The following is a 23828-nucleotide window of genomic DNA, read 5'->3' on the forward strand; positions in this document are numbered from 1 at the left end:
ACAAAAAGTTCCTACTAGTTGAAGTTATTGCATGTCCATCTCCTATTTAGAGCAATTCCATCAATAATAGACTGCCATTGATATATTCTTCCTATTAAATATACATTCAGCCCTGAATGGGCAATAATAGAAGAGTTCAAGTACACCGCTCCCACTGGTATATGTAGAGGACAAAAACTACTTACCAGATTATACTGCAAACCGCCAGCTGGCAATTCGGTGTTGCACACAGAAAGTCACCAACCTAGAAGTTTAATAAAAAAGCATTCCATATGGTGAACTTTTGCGTTAAGAATCCTAACTGCACTACTATTAAATGCCTTTTGTGAACAACGAAAGTCGTAAAGTTAGGATTTTTCTCATTTTAGTTGTAGTAAAGTTAGGAATCCTAACTTTGCTACTTCTAAATGCCTCTTGTGAATACCAAAACTCGTAAAGTTCGGATTTTGTCTCAGATTACTATTGTGAATCGGGCCCTACATTGGGAGCACCGTACATCCAGATAAAAAGAGGGTGCTCAAACACATGCGCTTAATTACAAACAGAGACCAAAGCATCCCGTAGCCCGCCAATTTGAACTAGAACATAACAAGAATCAGGACCATCTTACATTTGTTTGTTTTGATCAGGTTCAGAGAGATGAAAGTGGCGACTGGGTTTGAAAACTTCATATCCTTGAGCCCGATATATAATAGAATTACAAACCAAGGCCCCAAAGGGATTAAACAACGAAGAAGAGTTATGGGTACACCTAGGTAGGATAGATTGATTGAAAGAAACACACCCCTCCAGCTTTTGCTTGGAATTATATAGTTCATACATTGGAGGCAGATTACAGGAACTGTTCTTTTTTACTCTCTATCAATGGGAAGACGTGGCTACATGTGATTTTTAGAAAAATATATCTAAAATATAGAGGGACATGATTTTAGGACTGAAGCTACCCCTGAAAAATTGAGACAAATGAGATATGAACTTCATGATTGTAGATATTGTATATTATTTTCTTTAGTTACATCTTTTGTTAAGAGTTGAGGGTGATAACAAGATGGGAGCACTATATAATAGAGTAATGATTTAAATTGGGGGCCATTATGATTTTACGTAACAGGGAATTAGGATTGGGGCACCATCCCATGTCAGTGTTTCATAGGATTTGGAATAAAGTTTGTCAAATTACGGCTTAATAATAACTGGAAGAAATGGGATGATTGAGTACATTGTGTGAGATTTTGAGAGATATTACCTCATCTTGTTCAAATATGTTGAATTAAGTCATAGGATGCACCCACGCTCGATTGGGTTTAAGGCATTATATGTTAACATCTACAGTGTCTTAGTAAAAATGTCTATCTTTGAACGCCCATTCAGAGCATAGTAATTTGTATAGGCACCAGTTTACCCGCATGGAGGTGCTGAGAAAAAGGGGGAGGGTCTGAAAAAGTATGTTTCCTAAGTTAATTCCCATAGAGATTTCAGACACAACTACAGCTCGAACCACTGGACAGAATTACAGCAAATTTGGCAGAAAGCTAGCTTTTGCTCCAGAAAAATCCCTTTTTGTGATTTGGTGTAAATCTGTTTGGTAGGTATTGAGATAGTAACAAAGAAAACTAAATGTGTATATCTTGAGATGTGGATCCACCCGCGAAGGTTCTACAGCTCCACTTGCAGAAGCAAAGTCCTGATTGTCTGGGCTCAACTTCACAGAAAAGTTGCTGCCACCATTTTATATATGGGGAAATGGCCCCTGGGGCTGTAAAATGCCAGGCAACAGTATTTTTGCCACATGCGATATATGTGGATCTGTTGTTGGCCTGAGCACCGCCCCAGTATAAATCCCCATAAATCCCCAGCGGTTCTGCGAATTGCGCTGCATATCAAAACAAAAATGATATACTCACACACCTGCACTGACACCCATACCGACACTCTCACACCAAATGTGTCACCCAAACATACAATCTCACACCCAGTCTGACATCCAGACGGATGCTTTTACACCCCTGGGACACTAAAACAGACACTCTCACATGCAGCCACACACACAGACAGACACTCATGCACCAACTCACAGACAAACTCAGACACTGACACACCCACTCATGACTCACTCAGACACTCATACACCCACGCAGAGTACCACTCAAGCACTCACACAACCACTACCACACACATATGCAGACAATTATGCACCCTACTCACAGACCCACTCAGAGACTCTTGCGCCCACTCACAGACCTACTCAGCCACTCATGCACCCACTCACATACCTACTCAGACAGATATGCATCCGCTCACAGATTCACGCAGACAGACACTGATTCATCTACTCACAGACCTGCTCAGACACTCATGCACCCACTCACAGCCCCACTCAGAGACTCTCACACCCACTCACAGACACTGACACACCCTCTCACAGACCCACACAGAAACTGACTCATCCAGTCACAAACCTACTCAGACACTCATGCACCCACTCAGGCATTCAAAAACACATTCACAGACCCATGCACACACTGGCACATCCAGTCAGATACATATAGTCAGTCACACAGTTCGAAATGCTTTAAGTGCTTCTGTGCATTGAATGTGTGCATTTGCTTTGGAGATTCGTGACAGATTCGCAAATTAAAATCAATAATTATAAAAAGGAATTTAAAAATAAAAAACACCAGTGTTTGATAAATGGTTGGCTCTTAGAAGAGCCCTTGTGTTTATTGTGTGTAGATGATAACTACACATAATACAAGATGAAGTTTTTCAAGTTGTTGACATCACTGATGACATCGCAAATGACATCCCTGATGACATCATCCACAGAGCCATTCGCTTACTGTCTCACACACCCTCACAACCTCACATACACCCACTTGCATACCCATACAATCATTTGTGACCTGACCTGATACCATCAGCGCATTACAGCACATAGCAGCGTTTTACGCAACTGCGTTTTAACTATCCCTGTTTGGTATTTTATTTGAAGTTATTTTGCATTTTACCTCATTCTTGGCTCGCGCCGTCCTCTTACCTGCACTATAATCGTGTAGCACCGCGCTTTGGCGGGTCCCTGGTTTCCCCGGTTCCTTTCCTGACTTTGGCCGCCATATTGGGGAAGTTTTCTCCGACGCCTGGCGGCGCCATTTCGGCTAGCAGACCAGCTGTCACAAGGACATGCTGGCCTGCATATAAGGAGGGCATTCTAGGTGGGCTCCCCTTTTACAATCATTTGTGACCTGACCTGATACCATCAGCGCATTACAGCGCATAGCAGCGTTTTACGCAACTGCGTTTTAACTATCCCTGTTTGGTATTTTATTTGAAGTTATTTTGCATTTTACCTTGTTCTTAGCTTGCGCCGTCCTCTTACCTGCACTTTAATCGTGTAGCACCGCGCTTTGGCGGGTCCCTGGTTTCCCCGGTTCCTTTCCTGACTTTGGCCACCATATTGGGGGAAATTTTCTCCGATGCCTGGCGGCGCCATTTCGGCTAGCAGACCAGCTGTCACAAGGACATGCTGGCCTGCATATAAAGCGATCTTTCTACGCGCAGCGTTTTCGCGCAGCGTCCGCGTCGTAGTGACGCCGGAGTCACGCCACAGTCCAGCCCGTCTGCGCCCGTCAGCGGCTCAGAGGCGATCGGTATGACGGGTTGGGCTGGATCATCTGGTTTATCTACTCCTGCGGCCACTATGTTTCGCTATACATCGCTGGAACTCCGATCCCTGCAAAGGGTCGTGTGCTCATGTCATAAAATTTTTCCGGGTCGATTTAGGGGTAAGAGACGGTGTCCTGGCTGCGGGTGGTTGCCAGGCAATGCCCCGGCCACTATATCTGACAGGGAGGTGGACAGCGTGAAGCATCTTTGCCTACTCTTGAATACCAGATCATTGAGCAGACACGCCCAGGATATTTACGATCTCCTGGTCACGGAAAAGCCTCTTTGTCTGATGTTGACAGAGACGTGGTTAGGGGAGTCTTCTAATCCCGATATTGCCATAGCAATTACCCCTGATTATAATATCTTCAGGCAAGATAGATTGAAGGGGAGGGGCGGTGGTGTGGCACTTGTGGTGAATAAACTCGCCACATGTTCCACTATCCCTATGGATGTTATCACAGGATCTGAATCTCTTGCTTTCTCCATAGCATTAGCGCCCCATCAATCTTTTAAAGGGCTCCTAATTTACAGGCCCCCTGGACCGTTAGGCTCCTTTTTTGAAGAGCTCCAGTCGGTAGTCTCTGCTTTGGTGTTGAGGTCCGAAACTGAGTATTGGCCGGGGATTTTAATTTCCATTTGGACGATGGATTGGACCCGGACACGATGAAAATGACTGATGTTACGGCTCCTCTAGGCCTTTCCCCTAATCTCTTTGGACCGACGCATTAAAAAGGCCATACCCTGGATCAGGTTTTTTCCACGACCTTTATAGAGGTGCTGGCTCCTTTGCCGGTGCTCTGGTCGGATCATAGGCTGGTCAAATTTCATGTGCTAGGTACAAAGAAACCATCGAGTGCTGCTCCTCCTCGGCAGCTGGGTCAAGCACCTAGGGCGTTTCATCGGGTGTCTCCAGAAATACTGATACAGGCATGTCTGGATCATCCCTGCCCTATGACAGGAGACCTGGAAAGGGATTTAGAGTCGCTGCAAGCTTGGCTGACGGACAGGCTAAACGATCTTGCCCCTGTGTTGGCCCCCCGCAAAACAGCTAAACGGGTTTCTGCCCCTTGGTTTACTGAAGCACTGGCCGCATCTCGACGGCAGTGCAAGGTGGCTGAGAGGGCTTGGCGCTCACAGTATGATTCCGTGGCCAAGCTTGCTTATAGGACGGCTGTGAAAGCTTACCATCGTGACATCCTCCTTGAAAAAAGGGTTTATTTTGCAAAGAGGATTGAGACTGCCTCGAATTCGTGCAAAGAGATCTTCACTATCGTGAGGGAATTTACGGCCCCACGCACAAATTCGACCCAGGCAGCTCCTTCTGAGCCGAGGGTAAGTGCCCTTGCCAACTTTTTTACCACCAAGATAAAATTGATCCAGGACTCTTTCCCTCTGAGGGTGGCTGGAGTAACTCCCTGCATTGAGGGTGAATCAGTTCTAACAGCTTATCTGGGTCCGGTCCTGGCAGATTTTCCGCCACTTTCAGCTTCCTCGTCTTTGGAACTTATGGCCAAACTTAAATCTGGGTCGCCTCTTGACCCGTGCCCTGCCAAATTTTTGGCGAAAATGGAGGAAGTGATTAATCCTTTGGTGAATCCAATTCTGAATCTCTCCTTGAGTGGGGGGGTGGTCCCGCAGGCGATGATCATTCCTCTTCTCAAGAAGCCTGGTTTGGATCCTGAGGCTTTGGTCAATTACAGGCCCATTTCTATCCTGCCTGCTCTTTCTAAGATCTTGGAGAAGCACGTGCATATTGTGCTCTCCAACTTTCTAGAATCCCACAGTTTGCTGCATTCCACCCAATCTGGCTTCCACGCCAACGTAAGCACCGAGACTGCGCTTTTGGAGGTGTCGGAAGCTATTAAGGAGGTACTGGATTCAGGAGGCAAAGCTATGCTTGTGATGCTTGACTTGTCGGCGGCTTTTGACACCGTCCCCCATGAGGGTCTCCTCGCCAGACTTTTTGAGATCGGTCTGAGGGGGACCGTGCTCAGCTGGTTCAGATCGTTCTCAGCTGGCCGCCGACAAACGGTCTGGGCCTCTTCTAGCTCTGCCGTGATGCCGCCATTGGGAGTCGGAGTCCCCCAGGGCTCAGTGCTGAGCCCGACTCTATTTAACATCTTTATGACCCCTCTGGAGGCACTGGCAGATTCCTTTGGGGCCCAGATCATATCCTATGCCGATGATACCCAGCTCCTCTTTACGTGTGGGAAAGGAGAAGATTTGGATGGAGAGAGTATCCGCGGTTGCGTTGGGGCTGTTTTTAACTGGTTTCAGTTTAACAGCCTCAAGTGCAACTCAGATAAATCTGAGGTACTCTTCTTCGGGTGTCGCTCGGATCCAGTCTGGCAGGAATGGTGGCCTGTCAACATGTTTCCTCCAGCGGTCTCTTACCAATTAGTTAAGAATCTGGGGATTAAGATCGACAATGGCCTGACATTGAGATCACAGATCCTGGGTCTAACAGGTACATGCTTTGGCCTCCTCAGGATGCTCCGGAAGTTTCTTCCTTTGCTCTCGGAAGATCATAGGAAGATCACGGTGCAGGCCTTAATTGGCTCGAGATTGGACTATTCCAACGTCCTTTATCTCGGCCTGCCGGAGTATCTCTTGCAACGGCTGCAGGTGGTCCAGAACTCGGCTGCACGGGCCATTTTTGGCCTTTACGGACGAGCTAGAACCTCCAGCCTCCTGCAGGCACTTCATTGGCTGCCTATCCGGAAGCGGATAGTTTTTAAGACCTTGACCTTGGCCCACAAGGCTCTTCACGCTTCTGGAGCGAAATATCTCCAAAAGAGGCTAGCCTTTTACCATCCTGCCCGATCTCTGAGATCTGAGTCTCTGTTTCTTGCCGTGGTCCCGCGAGGAAAAAGGGCACGTATTGGGGGCCGGTCTTTCAGGCTGTTGGCGCCACAGCTTTGGAATACTTTTCCCTTGGTACTGCGTAGTACTTCCAATCTGTGGGCCTTCAAGAAGGGCCTTAAAACCTGGCTCTTTACTTTTTAGTTATGTTCTTTTTTGTTGTCTGGTCTTTTAATTTCCTTGTTGTGTTATCTGTTACAGGTCTACAATAAAAGCGCCGGGACACTCCTAGGAGTAGCCGTGCGCTATAAAAGATTTATATAACATAACATAACATACAACCACTCCCACACCCACACAATCACTTACATACCCATTCACACCTCCATACAAGCCCTCACATGTCTATTCACTCACCCGTACAGCCACTCAACAGTCACTCTCCAACACAGCTACTCCCACACCACTCAGTTAACCAAAACCCCACTCAAACAGCCACTCACTCACCCATACAGCCACTCATGCACTCAGTCACTCACCCATATAGTCATGCTCACAGCCACTTACACACCACTCATCCAGCCATCCAGCCATTTACAGAGCCACTTACTCACCCATACAGCCACTCACATGCCAAACCTCCACAAATCTCAAAAGTTTACTAAAAAAAACAAAGGTTACATGGATGTTAAAGTTAGGAAATTACATTAAAAAAACCTTGGACATTCACTGAAAAAAACAAAGGTTACAAGGACGTTATGGTTAGACTCAGTTTTCATTCATACCAAAACATTTAAATTCAACAGTTATAGTTGCCAGAGCTAACTATAACTTATGCCCCTACAATGCACTGCTTATGACCTCACATATTACATCACTCATGACATGGCCAGTAACATTACTCATGACATCACTGAATACATCTCAAATTACATCACTGATCATCCAGTGATTGTGAGTGTTTTCTAAACGGTTATGAGTATTAAACATATACACTAAGGTACTACAAAAGTTAAATTAGTATACTCTCTGTACTACTAATGAGTGATACTATTTCTAACAAATATTATATGAATGGCTATGTGATTGTGTGTATCTGTGTGTGAGTGGGTGCCTGAGTGACTGCGTGATTGTGTGAGTGGGTTTGTGAGTGGCCATATGGGTGAATAAGTGGGTGTGTGAGTAGCTATATAGGTGAATAAGTGGGTGTGTGGGTAGCTGTACGGGTGAGTGCGTGGCTTTGTTAGTAGACTGCACTGGTGAGTGAGTTGGTGTGTGAGCCGCTGTTTGGGTGAGTGAGATGCTGTGTGAATAGTTGTATTGGTGAGTGAGTGGGTATGGGAGTGGCTGAATGGGTGAGTGAGTGGTTGTATGGGTGGATGAGTGGGTATGTCAGTGGCTGCATGGGTGACTGAGCGGCTGTGTGAGTCACTATATGAGTGAGTGACGGGGTGTGTATGTGGATGGATGGGTCACCTGTTCCCATGCCTGAACATGAACTTTCAGAGATGGAAGCATGGAGTCACAGATGCCATTGTTACTCGTGAGTTCACAGCTGCTGAGACCATGATCTGTTGTTTGGCAATCCACAGGCCTTGTTTGCAGTGTCACTATTTTTCCAACTGGTAGAAAGATATGTTAAATTAAAGAACCTTTCAACATTGTAGACCACTATATGTGTGCTCCAGTCAATTTCACATACAGGGGAAAAGTGATAACTTTCCCATTTTCAATTCAAAGCTTAGGCTCCAAGGAAGCTACTTTACTCACATCACATCAAATAATGAAAAGCATTCAGGTACATTTAAAAAATCCCCCTCTCTCGTAATCAGTGGTTCTTGTTTCTCATGCACCTAGTGCTCAGAGTCCGTCTGAACTTTCTGCCACTTTGGCTTTTTCCTTGATGGGCTACAGGCTAGTGGGCTGCTTTCAGACAAGGGTCATCTACCATGAACCAACAATGACCCCATGAACCCAGTATAGTAGTGTCCTACTGCACTGTGGGGCCCATATTTAAAATTGTAGGGGCTCATTATGATCGCGGACGGACTTGAGTCCGTCCGCGACCATAGTGGAGGAGGGAACCTCCGCATGGCCTGCGGAGTTCCCTCCTGTCCAATTAGGATGTGACCGCCACCCTGGCGATCACATCCTCTATTTTCACCATTGCTGCGGGTGCGGCTTCAAGCTGCACCCGCAGCAATGGTAAAAATGCATACATTGCATTTGTATGCAGAAAGCGGCAGGCACCGTGCGGTGCCTGGCGATTACTGCATACAAATGCAGGGGGGTACCATAGGTACCCCCCATGTGCACCCCCCACCCCCCTTCACCCAGGGGGCCCGCAACGGGCCCCCGCAGTGAAGTTACACGTGCTTTTCCACGGCGGAAAATCCGCCGTGGAAAAGCATCTCTTTTATGCCATCCTAATATGGCTGGCGGTGTCTGATAGACACCGCCAGCCATGTTACAGCTTTTCCGCCGCGGTTGTAAGCCAACCGCGGTGGAAAAGCGGCGGACCGAAAGCAGGACCCACCAGCCATTCTAATGTGGCGGTGGGTCTTTGGTGGGTCCGCAGAGGATTTTCCGCATCCTCCGGGCCGGCGGTGGCTTCCGCCGGCCCGGAGAATGCGGAAAATCCTCCATCATAATGAGCCCCTTAGTCTGGGTTTACTTAATATTCTGGTCTTTCATGGCTAATAACTCAAAATATGTTTCCTGTGCAGGAAATGTGTGCATCAGACGGTCTGGTTCAAAATTGCTAATGTGCAAGAGGTGGAGGGTCCTAGTTACAAAGATAAAGGGGTGAGGAGTTGGCTTAACAGCTAGGGCGGTTGACCTCGAATCTGGGGAACCGGGTTTGAGTCTCGACAATGACACTGAACATCCTGTGATTCTCGGAAAATCACTCAATCTCCCTGTGCCTAACAAAAATGAATGTGTCCTCATGTAACGCAACTGGTGCTATATAAAGTGCTCTGATACCCAATACTGGCTCAGGTTCTTGCTATTTAAAACTCCACAAAAAAAAATACAAATAAAAAATAAAATACATGTATATGTGAATATTTACTCACTTGCTTATTCACTTCTACACCTCTATGTAACTTTGCACTGCTATGCTCTTCACTATTTTCCGGTGAAGTTTTTTTTTTTATTAAAACTATTTTTATTGATATTAAAAAGCATTGGTTCAAGACAGTGTACATTCAACTTTGGCAAGGCAAAACAGAATCATGACATTGCTTCGCAACATACTCAGGGTCCAGGGTACATACTCTCCCCAGCGATTGTCTCATCTGTTATATTTGCTACATTCTCGCAAGGTCAAGAAGAATGGAAAACTAGTATTTGGTCCAACTCTTAAAGACATCCTATCATTGGCTACCCAATGTGGAGGTCACCACAGTCCCTCCCAGCCTGTTCATCAACCTGCACCTTTCCCTCCTCAATTCCACCGTGGTAGAAATACAAATATCACCCCTATATTTGTTCCACTTTCCCCATTTGGGGTCCCACATTTTGGGGAACCTCTCCCCTTGAACACAGTTTTTTCAGCAATCATGGCATAGTCCATATCAGTCTCCCAGTCCCTTACCCGTGGCGTTGCACCCAACCCCCACTTCTGGGCACTATAGCGTTTGGCAATTGCTCATCCCATCATGGCCCACGATTGCTCCGCCTGCGAGAGGTCAATTGCCTCCCAAATATTGAGGAGACATAGTTTGGGGGATGGTTGAATAGCTTTGCCACACACCCTGGCTAGCTGTCGGGTGACATCTGTCCAATACTATTGTATGTAAGGGAAGTCCCAGATGATGTGTGTGAATGCGCTGGTCTGGTTACATCATCGGAGGCAGAGCGGATCGGGTCTCCTACCCAGGCTAAACAATAATTTGACTTTGAAATAGACACTGTGGAGCACTTTGAGCTGGGCCAGTCTGAGTCGCATAGGAATCTCCACTTCTCCGGGAGAAGCGAGCGCCTCTCTCCTGTCCTCCTCTTCAATCTCCCCCAGATCGCGTTCCCAGCTCGACCGTAATTTCAACATTGGGTCAGTTTGGTTATTTACTAGTTTTTATATGTTAGGGAGATGGCTTTGCTGTCAATTGGACCTAATAATAGTTGATCCTCCAAAGGAGGGCACCCCTAGGAAGGGACGAGTCAATAGCATGGCTAATTTGGAGATACCTAAAAGTCTCTGATGGTGCAAGGTGGTATTTAGCTTGAAGATCGGCAAATGTGGCCTTTTCCCTTTTCAACCGCATATCTCCTACCCTAGAGATCCCGATCATGTCCCATTTATCAAACCCTGGGCATATACTGAGGTGACCCAATATATCCGCTTCCCACAACGGAGTAGCCTTGGTTAGACGGTTAGGCCACCCTGGCTTTCGCTGGATTCCATGCCACACTTCCACTGTATGAGCTGTGGGGCTAGTCAACTGTAACATCCGATGATTCGTATAAAGTACCCTGTTGTAACCCCCCCCTCCCCATAAGCCAATGATCCGTACTGAAATTAGGATCGTCGTGCGGTCAAAACACCCATCTGTTGATGGCCGTCAACTGTGACACCTGATAGCAGATCCAGCAGTCCTATACCTACGTCATACCATCCCATGGTGAGTTTATATATGGCTATCCATGGAGGTCGACCCTCCCGCAGCAACCCCAGCACCACCTCCTCAATTTACGGAAAATAGGAGTCAGGTACAGGATTAGGGGCGTTTTCCAAAGTGTAAAGAAAGCGCGTGAGGGCAAGCATTTTAAACAGGGAGGCACGTCCCAAAAGAGTAAGGGGTAGCGACCTCCAAAGTGTAACATCCGACTTCAATCACTGCAGGGGCACCTTCAGATTCCTCCCTTAGAAAAGATTAACGTCTGAAGTAATAAAAATGCCCAGATATCGAAACCCTTGTGCAGGCCACTGCTATGTCATAACCTCTAGGGCTATATGGGGGGTCCCCCCAGAGTGCATACATCTGGGATTTGGACCAATGTATCTGATACCGCAAGTGCGCGCCAAAGATGTGCAACACGCGTCATAGGGAGCGTGCTGGAGAGGCCAGATAGAGCAAAATTTTGTCAGCCTAGTGCGATATTTGGTCCTCATGGTCACTAGTCCATTTAATGCCCCTTATGCCCGGGTCCCCCCTTATCCACCCTGCCAGTGGCTCCAAAACAATGGCAAAGAGGAACGGTGACAGCGGGCAAACTTGGTGCGTGCCCCAACAGAGGGCAAAAGAGGCGGGGCGATGATTATTAACCATGCGTGCGCTATGGACTGTGTATATAATAACCTGATCCAACCAATCTGTTTGGGTCCAAACCCCATGCGAGCCAGGATAGCAAAAATATATTCCCATTCGATAGTTTCGAATGCCATGGTGGCATCAAGTGATAGCAAGATCGCTTCCTCCTCTAGAGTGCCCAATCGGCCCATAACCCTGTGTACACGATGCAAATTTCTAGCCGTATTTCTTCCGGGCATAAAGCACGATTGATCGGGATGGATTAAATTATTAAGATACGGGACTAGATGATTGGCCAGAATTTTCGCTTCCACCGTAAGCAGCGAGATTGGGCGGTACGATTTGCAATTCTCCGATGGCTTACCTGACTTGTGGAGAGGGCCGGACTGGGAATCACAACCGGCCCTGGCAAAGTGCTCGGCTCGCCCCCACCTCCCTACTCAGGGGGGTTGGAGGTGCCGCCGAGCTGTTTGCCGGGGGCGGTTTTCGGCCGATTTTGGTACAGGGCCGATTTTGCAGCTATGCTTCAAAAACGCCGTGTAACAAAAACGGCCCCCATGGGCCCAAAACCGGCCCCCACCCGTGCGACACACCGGGGGATTGCCCGGTGCCTGCTATGGCCAGTCCGGCCCTGCTTGTGGATCACTACAATGGCCCCGTTGCGAATATCGACCGGAAACAGCCCCGAGTCATAGCATTTATTATATAGGTTTAACAAGTGGGGTGCAAGCTTTCCGATGAAGATTTACTCCTAGATGTATACTTACCTATTTCCACCTCCTCAAATCAGTGGGTCGAGAATCCCACAACAGGATTTCCAGTGTAATGTTACTAATAATATCTTTGTACATAGAGTAACTTTGCACATATATTTATAGCTCTCAACCACTGTGTGTGGAAGAGCGTTTCCAATGGGGGAAGTTTAGGAAAAATCATTAATGTTTTACAAGTCATTTAAGGCAAAATATAAATGTAAATTAATTTCAACTATTCATTTTTAACATATAACTTATACAATATAATGTTACAGGAAATGAACACATCAAATGAAATGTGCATTAAATAATTCATTAATTTAAATATATTAATTTAATTAAGAAATCATCAGATTAATTGAAACCAGTGATATGTCCCAGGGGCTGCTTGCAGCCCTCTTGGCCTTTACATGCGGCCCCCGTGGTGAAAAGCAGCATGAGCTGCTGTTTAGCTGCTGAGCACTAATATTCTGAAAACATGTTAAATAATCAAGCAAGCATTTATTAACATGCAAATAAATGCTTGCACGGTTATTTAATATTTTTTTGACCTCCTTACACAATCCCTGACCCACTCAGACACCCTACCACCGCCATGTTGCCATCAGTGCGGCCCTCGGTCACACCACAGAACATACTTTGTGGCTCCTGGGCAAATGTTTGCGAGTACCCATGATTTAAACAATTCTTTCCTTACTAACATTTTTATTTTATATTTTCAAAATGTTTGTAAAGTGTATGCATTTTGTTAATTTATTTTTCTGACAACAGTTTACAAAATGTTTTTATGTTAAATGTATTATTACATTTAAAAATAAGAAAATAATGATTTAATAATTATCTTTCATTTTAACTCTCTATATATTTATTTTACATTAGTTCTCAAGGGCTATTGTTTGATTTCATTATTTTTATAAGAGTGTGTTGAAGTAATGGTGTATGCCATGTGTGTTGCTTGACTTACATCAAGGCAAGGCTGTAGTACAGAGAGCCTGTTTGTACAACTTTTGGGCTTGAAGAACTTTAGAAGTGTAGTTAGTGGATAACTATTTGTAGGTTTTTGTATTAGCATGTCCCTCCCCCGCCCCTCCTTAAATTTCTTTAAAGTACTCTAATTTAGTAGAAAGTATTCTCCATTTTCCAGCAACTCCCCCTCTTCTCTCCCACAAATTACTACAAAAACATATATCTACATATGTAGTGATCTTCCCCACCATGGTGGAGATTTCTGCACAGAAAAGATACGAGAGAGCTAGGGCAAGGTCTTCAGCCATAGGTTTGTGAATAGCATTTTGTAGAACATGTGTGGGACTGCTGTAGTACAACTTTTACTACTACAAAATGTAGTTTGCCAGTGTGTATTATTGTTTTCTATTGGATTAATCATCTGTTTTATGCTTTAATTTGCAGACCCGCTCCTCCGCGATTACTGGGTCTATGAAGGGTCCCTCACCATTCCTCCCTGCAGTGAAGGTGTCACTTGGATATTATTCCGATATCCTTTAACAGTCTCCCAAACACAGGTAGAAATTTGCATAGAATCTGTGATAGTTTATTTAAAAACGTATTCCAATTCATGCTCTCATTTTGCCTTGGTAGCCAAGGGCAAGTTTTACTAACATTTTGTGCAGGGTTTATATTACAAAAGTGATGCAAACAAGTACAAAATGAATTTTCATTAATTCACTTTCGGGTGCCAAACTTGTTTGGTGCTGGAAAGTGGTCTGAAAGTGACGCAAACCAGCATGAAGTACTGCTTGGCATTACTTCACGTCAAGGGGGCATTTCACGGGTGCTAGCTTGTGTATTCCAATGCAGTCTTTTAATGCAAAACTCTATCTACTAACATAGAATTTTGCACCAAAAATTGAACGCCTCTTGAAACAAGGAATTAAAAGGAGAAATGTTTGAATTTCTCCTTTCTTTACGGACTTTGCATGTGTGTTGCACTGTACTGTACTTGTGGAGAAGTGTGGCTCACTGGTTAGAGGAGGCAGACCTGAAGCAGAGGTCAGACCCGGGACCAGGGTTCAATTCCCGACGCGGCAGGGTCCTGAGCCCAAATATCCACGGACTCGATAATTCTCGTTTCGGTGCCTACTCGAATCACGGGTACACACTCTGCAGCTCTGAGCATTAGCCTGCTTAATCTCCACTACGGCCCTCCTGCGGCGGGATGCCTGGCTTTCACCCTGGGGATGCCCAGTACGGGTATCTCACAGGGAAAAGCCAGGACGGGTTCCCAAGGCAAGCGCCAAGATGCCTACGGGTAATCGAGCGCTATATAAGAATACATAATAATATATAATAATGCATAATAATACAGCACACATACAAAGTAGGAAATGTTTTCAAACTTGTCTAGGTATAGTATTTTGCGCAGGTAGGGAACCCTTCCAGTACAGAATCTATGCTAGACTCACGCACATACCCTTGCACTATGGTGCATAGGTGTGTGCTTGGCACTCGGCAGCAACATTCTTTTCCGGTACTAGGTAAAGGGGAGAAGAGTGCCATATCTCTATAGATATGTCACTCTCCTGATCTCTCACTGTCACGCAACGCAGCTCAGCATTTTTGGCTTTTGCACTGCGTTGGGTGACACTTTGATAAATCTGGCCCCAAGTTTGCTCTTTGCCCCTGTATGAAACTGACACTTAACTGCCCTCAATACATGTTGTGTTACTGACTCAGCGGCAGATTTCCAAAGAAGTCACGGAACGCAGCTCAACAAGCAAAAATGTTGTGTTGCATTGTGTGACAGAGATATGGCTCTCTCCTCCCCTCTCCCTAGTGCTGGTGCTGATTTCAGCTGCCATGAGAAAGCCACGCACCTTTTAGGCACACCCCTTAACGCCATAGGTTTAAGGTGGGTGCCCGAGTCTAGCATAGGTTTTGAACAGGAAGGGTACCCTTTCCGTACAAAATACTATGCTTGAACAAGTTCAAACACTTTTCCCACTTTGTATACGTGTTGCACAGTGCAGCACGCATGCAACGTAGGAAGAAAAAGGATAAATGAAAAAAATTCTCCTCTTAATGTCTCCTTTCAGGTGGTGTTAACTTTTGGCGTTAAACCCTGTCTACAATTGTTTTGCATCAAAAGGCATGGGTGGTTGCATGAGAACACCCATGTACCACCAATGTAACACCCCCTTTGGCGCTAAGTGATGCAAAGAAATGCTTTGCGCTGCTTTATTTTACTTGTAGAGTACTTTCCAATGTAAAACAAGTTTTGCACTGGCAAATTGGTAAAAAAAACATGTTGTGCTGGTTAGCGTCACTCTTGTGATGCTAACCCAGCACAAAATGTTTGAAAATCTACCCTTCAGTGCTCCAACGTTAGCGTAGCTATGCCCACTATATGCAACTTTCATCTTTGTCCTTCCATATAGTTTGACTTTTTGTCAGTTCGTCTTAAATTATGTGTTTCCCTATTTAAGGTTCATAGCAATGACGCACATTCAAGCTTTTTCAAATAGACAGATACAAATAAATAGATTTAAACTTGTGTTTGAAAACAAATGGAGAAGAACAGAGGCAGACATTGATTACGTGCATTTGGTTTCACGTAAAGGGTAAAACTTTGACATATTCTAAGCAAAGGAAAGGTCATTCTGCTCCCTTCATCTCCCCATCAATGCTTGGCTTGTCACGGCAGGGTTTTTTAAAGTAAAAGGTTTAATACTGCACATTAAAGGATTCTACCAGTAAATTATTGTTTTGACTTTGATAAAGGGTTTGTTGTCAAACTCTAAAGGTTTTTTGATGCCTTGAAATATTTTAGAACAGTGCTAGAATAGACTTGTATATAGACTTGTATATAGCTTTCAAGGGAAATACTTCAGTTTGGATATTCGTATGTTGCTGTGTTGTCTTTGATTTTATACAATGGCAAGCCCTTTTATGAGTCTAAGGGGCAGACTTACTAACATCTCATGCAACGCAGCACAGCAGGCAAAAAAAGCTGTGCTGCGTTGTGTGAGATGAGTGTGGTGTCCTGGCCTCGGCCTAAATGATTGGGACACAGGACACTCTAGTTACTGTTGGTGGCGGTAACTAACTTGCCACGCCCAGCTCCCTGGGCCTTTTTTTGCTTTCTCTTTGCGTGTCCACGCTTACGCTTGGACCCAACCAAGCGCCCCTGCGTTCAAGGGGTGGACCGTGTACACACAGTGGGAGGGGGCGTGTGCTCCAGTGGTACACCCCACTGGTAGCAACACTACATTCCTCCTTTACCAAGGGATAAAACAAAACAACAAGGAAACATAGTAATACACCAAAGTCACTCTGGTCAGCGAGGGCGCTGTGATAGCAGCTCGGCTATGTTTGACAAAGTCTGCTGGACAGTCTCTGGTGCAGCCTCTGAAATTACTGACAAAACTTATAACTTATCATGTGTAAAACGGTACAGTCTTACTTCATTCTCGGCGAGGTCACCCATCTGGATCATTTCACCGCCAGCACTGGGCCACAAAGTCCCGGTATCTCTGGGAAGGCTTGGGGCACGGGCGTAAGCTGTATTTGGCTTGGCTGCGATCTTCTGCCGTGGCTGGGAGTGCTCCTTCTGCCTCTCCGGTCCCAGCGGCGCTGGGAACTTCAGGTGGACTTTCTGTTTCAGGCTCGCTCGGTATTAGATCACTTGCTGGGAGGGTCGTGGTGCCTGTTGTGGTCGGTCCTGATGGTCAACGCGGTGGGCAAACGTGCCAGTCATTCTGTTCCGTGTCATGCCTTCTCTCTGGCACTTGCTTGAAAAAGGAAATGTTTCTTGTGACTACTTCTCCGTTTCTGACGGCCGTAACCATTGTCCCGTTTACCTCGGTGACCTTCCAGGGATCCAGCTCGAATGGCAGGCGGAATTTCCCGCCGAGATGGCGGTCTTTCACCAGAACTGTGTCTCCAGCTTGAATTGGGCTGTCTGCGGCTCTCCGTTTTGGGGATGCTTCCTGATTGTTCTTGGTGCGCTGTTCCATGGATCTGTTGTTGGGGATTGGGGCCAGCTCCCACATGGGGTGGTGCGGGATGGTGTCAGCAAACGCCCGGTTAAAGGAGAGTCTGTTCGGGGCAATTCCTGTAGTGCAGTGTGGGGTCTGGCGATATTCACGGAGGAATTGGTATATGGCCAGCTCCAAACAGTGACCGTCAGCTACTGCAATTTGGATTGTCTTGTTCAGAGTTCTCATTATCCTTTCGACCTCCCCATTGGCTTGGGGCCATCTTGGTGTTATCCGTTTGTGTTTGATGCCATGGCTCTGCAGGTATTCTGTAAACTCGCTGCCGTTGAACGGGGGTCCGTTGTCCGTGCGGACTTCTTTCACAATCCCGTGTGTGGCGAGGATTTTTTCGAATTTTGGGATTACTTCCACTGCTGCGACGTCACAATCTCTACCTCGGGGTAGCGGGAGAAATCGTCTACCACGACAAGCATGTATTTGCCCCCGGGAAGGCTACCGAAATCTGCACTCACTCGTACCCACGGGGATGTTGGCCCATCTTCGGTGATTATCGGTGCCGGAGGGTTTGGTAGGCTTGTTGCAAGGCACACCGGGCAGCTTTGAACCACTTCCTCGACGGTTCTGTCGAGTCCAGGGAACGACAATTTGCTCCTGAGTCTGTTTTTGGATTTGACGATCCCTTGGTGAGATCCGTGAGCCAGCCGAGCAGCATGCTGGGTGAGGCTGCTGGGCAATACAAGGCGCGGGCCTCTCAGGAGGCATCCTTTCGGCTGAGACGGACAGTTCATGTTTGACTTGGTACAGGGCTTTCAGGATGGCTTGGGCGTCCAGAGTGCGAAATGATGCGGGGCATTGCAGGGCCTTCCAGTCGCCGGACTCAATGGCATGGATCGCGATCTGGAGGCAGTCATCGTCTTTTGTGGCACTCGCAACTTCTTCCAGGGACATTGGACGCGGCTTTGACCGTTCGACGATGAGCCGGACGTACTCTTCCGTGGCCGCTGCTTCCGCGGCTTCCGCCTCGGTGACTGGGCGGGCGTGTCTTGATAGGTAGTCCGCAGGGTTCCGCGTGCCTGGTTGGTATTCTACGGTGAAGTGGAACTCCTGCAGTTGCAGTACCCATTTTTTGATCCTCGGTGGTGGGCGAGAGGACGAACCTTGGAACAGCGGTATGAGGGGCTTGTGATCGGTGACCACTGAGAAGGGATGTCCATAGAGGTAGATATGGAAGTGGCGGCACCCCCATAGGATGGCAATCGCTTCACGTTCAATTTGCGAATACCGCTGTTCGGTAGGTTTCAGCGTGCGGCTGGCGTACGCTACAGGGGCCCACTCACCGCATGCTTGCCGCTGCGATAGGACTGCTCCTAGGCCAGTGGGGCTGGCATCCACCAGCAGTTGTGATTCATGTTGTGGGTTGAAGTAGGCTAGGGTCGTATCAGCTGATAGGGCTGCTTTGGTTTTTGTGAACGACTCCTGCTGTTCCGGGCCCCACACCCAGGTGGCATTCGACTTCGTGAGGTCGCGGAGGGGCCCTGTCAGGTCCGACAGATCTTTTATGAAACGTCCACAGTATGTCACCATGCCTAAAAAGCTGCGGACGGCTGTCACCGATGTGGGAGGTGGAGCGTCGTGGATGTCCTTGACCTTGTCCGGGTCGGGGCCCACTCCATGGTCGGAGAACCTATATCCAAAGAAACTGATGTCTCTGCGAAGGAACTCACATTTGTCCTTGTGGAGTGTTAGCCCTCTCTCTTTTAGCCTGTTGAACACTGCTTGAAGGCGTGCTATGTGATCTTCCAGTGTTGGGGCATGTACCAGGATGTCGTCGCTCACGTTGAGCACCCAGTCGAGGCCTTGGAGGACATTGTGAATGATGTTCTGAAACACCTCTGCTGCACTTGAGATGCCGAAATTAAGTCTCGTGTACCTACACAGGCCTGCATGGGTGGAGAAAGTTGTTATTGGGCGGGAGTCCGGATGGAGGGGAATCTGGTGGTACCCCGATCGCAGGTCCATTTTGGAGAACCACTTTGATCCCGCCAGCTCTCCGATGATGTCGTCAATGGTCGGTGTCAGGTGACGTTCCCTCTTAATCGCCAGGTTGGGGAGGCGCATGTCCACACATATTCTCACAGCTTCGGGTTGCTTCGGCTTTTTGGCCACCACGATGGGGGACACCCACGGTGTGGGGCCAGTCACCCGTTCGATGATACCAGCGTGTTCAAGCATCCTTAGCTCAGCTTCGACTTTTGGCCGGAGGTGAAAGGCGATCCGTCTGTGTCTGAGGGCTACAGGGGCTACCGACTGGTCAATGTGGAGGCGGACGGGGGGGGCCACGTAGGCATCCTATGCCTTCGAACAGCGAGGAGTGTTCTGGGACTAGATGGTCCAGACCTTGGGCTTGCACTGTTAGGGCAAAGTGTATGAGTCCGAGTTCTCGTGCCGTCTTGCAACCAAGGAGGAAGCCTGATCCTTCCTGGGACACGTAGATTTTTGTTGGCAGCTGCGTTGAGTGGTGGGCTACCGTCGTCTGGAACACTCCACACAGGCGCAACGGCCGCCTGGTCCCGTAGGCAAACACCTGTACTCTCGTGGGGTGAAGCGTGGGGGCGTCTTCGAGACATTGGTAGACGCTGGCAGCCATGAGGTTTATCGTAGCGCCGGTGTCGATGAGGGCTCTGAGTGCTTGGCCATGCACCTGGACAGTGCACATTGGCTCAGACGATGACGCGGCTGCTAGGGCATTGAGCATGCGCACCACGTGGACCGTCCTGGCGTCCTCTTCGTTGTCGTCCATGTCGCTGCTATTCGATGCGTCCTGTACGGGCGCCACCTGCCGTACTCTCCTGGGCGGGCCACTCTGCTTCTTCCGCTGGGATGATAAGCAGACACTCGCAAAATGATTTGCCTTGCCACACGCGCTGCAGATTCTACCTTGGGCTGGGCAGGCGCCTTTGTGGGGGGTAGCACCCCCGCACCACATGCAGGCTTGGTCGTGGGCGGATTGGCTCGGTTTCGGTCGCCCTTTCTTGGGATTTCTCGCCCGGCCGTCTGTGGGTTGCGACCTGATGGCACACACGGGCTCCGACTTGATGGTCGTTGCTGGGGTCGGTTCCATGTGGGCGGCACGTGCTTTGGATAGTTCTTTGGACCGCCCCATGGCCAGGATGTCGCGCATGGGCATCGCGTCCGTCTCAAGCACCCTCTCTCTCAGCTTCAGGGAGGCACAACCTTGTATAAATTGGGCGCGAATCTCATCAGCCGCATCCGGGAGAGTGCACGTGCTGGCTAATTTCTTGAGCCGAGCGTGGAATACATCCACAGACTCCTCAGGGAGTTGGCGAGCTTGGCGCAGCAGAAAGCGTTCGTAGTCAGCACTAGTGAATGGCTCAAAATACCTCGTGATGGCGTCTCGCAGGGTCGCATACGTGTGGGGCGGGGCACCCTCCGTGACGTCCTTGGAGATGTCGTGGATGGCTTCACCTCCGAGGTGCAAAAGCATCGCGCGTTGACGCCCCACCGCAATATTGGCTGCGACAAAATAATTCTCCAGCTGTTCAACCCACTTCTTCCACTTGGCAGCTTGAGAGGGGGGGCTTCCCGTGACTGCGAAAGGCTCCAGATGCGGTACGGTGGCCATGGTGGCAGAGGCACCGACCAACAGGTGATAGGATGTGCTTCACAGGGCACTGGGGTGGCTGAAAACACTTGGAAATGGAAACCAGCAGGCAAGAGTGGCCTTGGGCGTTGATCCGCGAGATGCGGGAGAGTTGGCAGGGTCCGTGCTCACGCGAGAAGCGTGAGGAAATGCCGAGCGGCCGCGTTGCGCACCAGGAGTGTGGAGCGTGAGCACACTGCGCATGCGCGAAGGAGCCGATCGGCTGACAGGGATCCGGGGCCGAGTAAAGCGGTGCAGCCAGGGCCAAAGGCAGCGCGGAGCAGTGGGGGCACACGGCGGTACCTGACGGTGGCGACCAGGGAGACAGCGGCTCTGGAAGCAGATGGAGGCTCAGACCGGCATGGAGGCTCAGACCGGCATCGGTGAGTGGAGCGCCGGGTCCCCGGTGAAAACGCCACGTGCAGCTGTGCACGGCGAGGTGCAGCGGAGCACGCCTGGGTCGCGGTGGTGCCGGAAGGGCACGCCGTAGAGCCGTGGGGTGGATTGCAGACCACCTCGTCGCCAGTGTGGTGTCCTGGCCTCGGCCTAAATGATTGGGACACAGGACACTCTAGTTACTGTTGGTGGCGGTAACTAACTTGCCACGCCCAGCTCCCTGGGCCTTTTATTGCTTTCTCTTTGCGTGTCCACGCTTACGCTTGGACCCAACCAAGCGCCCCTGCGTTCAAGGGGTGGACCGTGTACACACAGTGGGAGGGGGCGTGTGCTCCAGTGGTACACCCCACTGGTAGCAACACTACAATGAGGAGTGCAATATTTATATAATTACGGCACACTCCTCCTCTCTCCCTAGAGATGGTGCTGAAATTAGCTGCTGTGTGCCATGCATGGGGGGTCTGTGTGAGTCTAGCATTGGTTTTGTACTGGAATGATAGCCTTACAGTACACAAAATTAACCTCAGATTAACTTTAAACATTTTCCCACTTTGTATGTGTGCTGTACAGTGAAGCACACATGCAAAGTTGGGAAAGGATGGAGAAATAAAAGCATTTGTCCTTCATGGCGCCTATTGAAATGGGTGCTATTTTCTGAGGCTAAACCCTGTCTACTTTTTTAAGTAGGTTGGGCTTAGCGTTAGAAAGCTTGGATGGGTGCATGGGAATGCACTACCCATATTTTGCCCCCTTGGTGCTAAGTAATGCAAAGCAGCACTATGCCCTGCTTTGCCTTACTTTAACTGACTTTCCAGTGCTAAAAAAGTTTACCGCTGGAAAGTAATTAGGTAAAAAAGATTATGCATCGATTTGTGGCACTTTTCTGATGCAAACATGGAGCAAAAATGTAGTAAATAGATCCCCATAGTTATTTAAAGCCAAGCTCATAGAAATTAACCAAATTCTGCAAGAAAATCACCAAAACATGCCCACCTCACATTGTATAATCAACTTTTGGCCTTGCTCCCCAGTCTAGTGACAAGGAAGACTCTGAGTACCTTAGCAGCCAAAACATCCTTTTGCCACCTTGCTCTACATTCTGTGGCCATATGCTTTGTATATTACTTGTGTCATGGTAACTTTGGCTGATTTGAGGAAGGCAGCTGCACTGTCACCAACCAAGGTACACCAATTAAGGTTCACTGTTGGGCCAAAACAGCAATGCAGCTTGGCTTTTTTTTAACCTCTCCTGACTAGACATAACAAGTGATCATGATTCTGGTTCCCTGTTTTAATTGTTTTTATCTAGCACACTTTTACAACAAAAGTCTTTGGTGTATAGCAAAATATTTAAAAAATGTAATATATAAAACATTATAGCAAACAAAGGGGGGAGTAGACCTATCAGCATGATAGACTGAATTCTGTTCCCTTCCATATTCTGAATGGATGTGATTAACAGGATGGAAGATAGATGTAAAATTAAAATGGAAGTGCAGAAGGTAGACAAGAAAAAAAGATATAAGTACTGGTTTGAGGTGACAAAATGGAAAGACACAAGGAAAAGCGCAGTAAATTCCCTTTATAATCAGGATGGATGTCAGCATGTTCTTTTCAAAGCCTTTCAGACTAGAAGTTAATGCTTAGTTTACTTGTACCATAACCTACTGCCTACGACTTAACAATTGAAACATACAAAGCAGATTAACGGAGTAAACCATTAATACAAACCTTACTTCCCTTTATTTAAAATACCATTGTTAGAAATGGGGTTTCTGGTTGGCTAGGGTATGCACCTAAGCCAGGCAGGACCCACAACTCTAGTCCGGGCAATGAAGTAACACATCCAAGCTAACCTCTGCTCAGCCCCTTGATAGCTTGGCAGAGCAGTCAGGCTTATCCCAGAGGCAATGTGTAAAGCATTTGTACAACACACACACGCCAGTGACACACTAGGGACACCACAAAAAGAGACTCCACACACGTTTATATAGAAATACACTTTGCATTGTACATAAAACAGCTTTGAGCACAAATACCATAAATCACTTTGCTAACTAGGTAAATTTTCATGACGTCACATAGATCATAAAACATTTGCCAGCCAGGCAATTGTCATAACAGTACAAGTTAGTGCAATCAAGAAAAACACTTATTGAATGCACATGTTACAAAAACACCATCACTGCACATATATGGGGAACCTTGAAGTAATGCCTGTAATCAAAACAAATGCAAGGCCACAACAAAAATCCTCATATCAAGGAATGAAATTCAGTAGTAACATATGTAGATCATCAATACATCAATCATCACATCAGGGAATGAAATGCAGTAG

At 47.5% G+C, this 23828-nt stretch overlaps 1 protein-coding gene across 1 annotated transcript in view; it reads left to right on the forward strand.

Moving 5' to 3' along the window:
• Positions 1-23828, forward strand: part of CA8 (carbonic anhydrase 8 (inactive)) — a 698424-nt gene that overhangs the window by 522453 nt on the left and 152143 nt on the right. The window contains exon 7 of the mRNA XM_078685647.1: positions 13889-14001. Coding sequence (XP_078541773.1) covers positions 13889-14001 — 113 coding nt within the window. The remainder of the gene's footprint in view (positions 1-13888; positions 14002-23828) is intronic.

Source organism: Lissotriton helveticus, chromosome 4_1 (assembly GCF_964261635.1).
Source record: "Lissotriton helveticus chromosome 4_1, aLisHel1.1, whole genome shotgun sequence".
Taxonomy (NCBI): domain Eukaryota; kingdom Metazoa; phylum Chordata; class Amphibia; order Caudata; family Salamandridae; genus Lissotriton; species Lissotriton helveticus.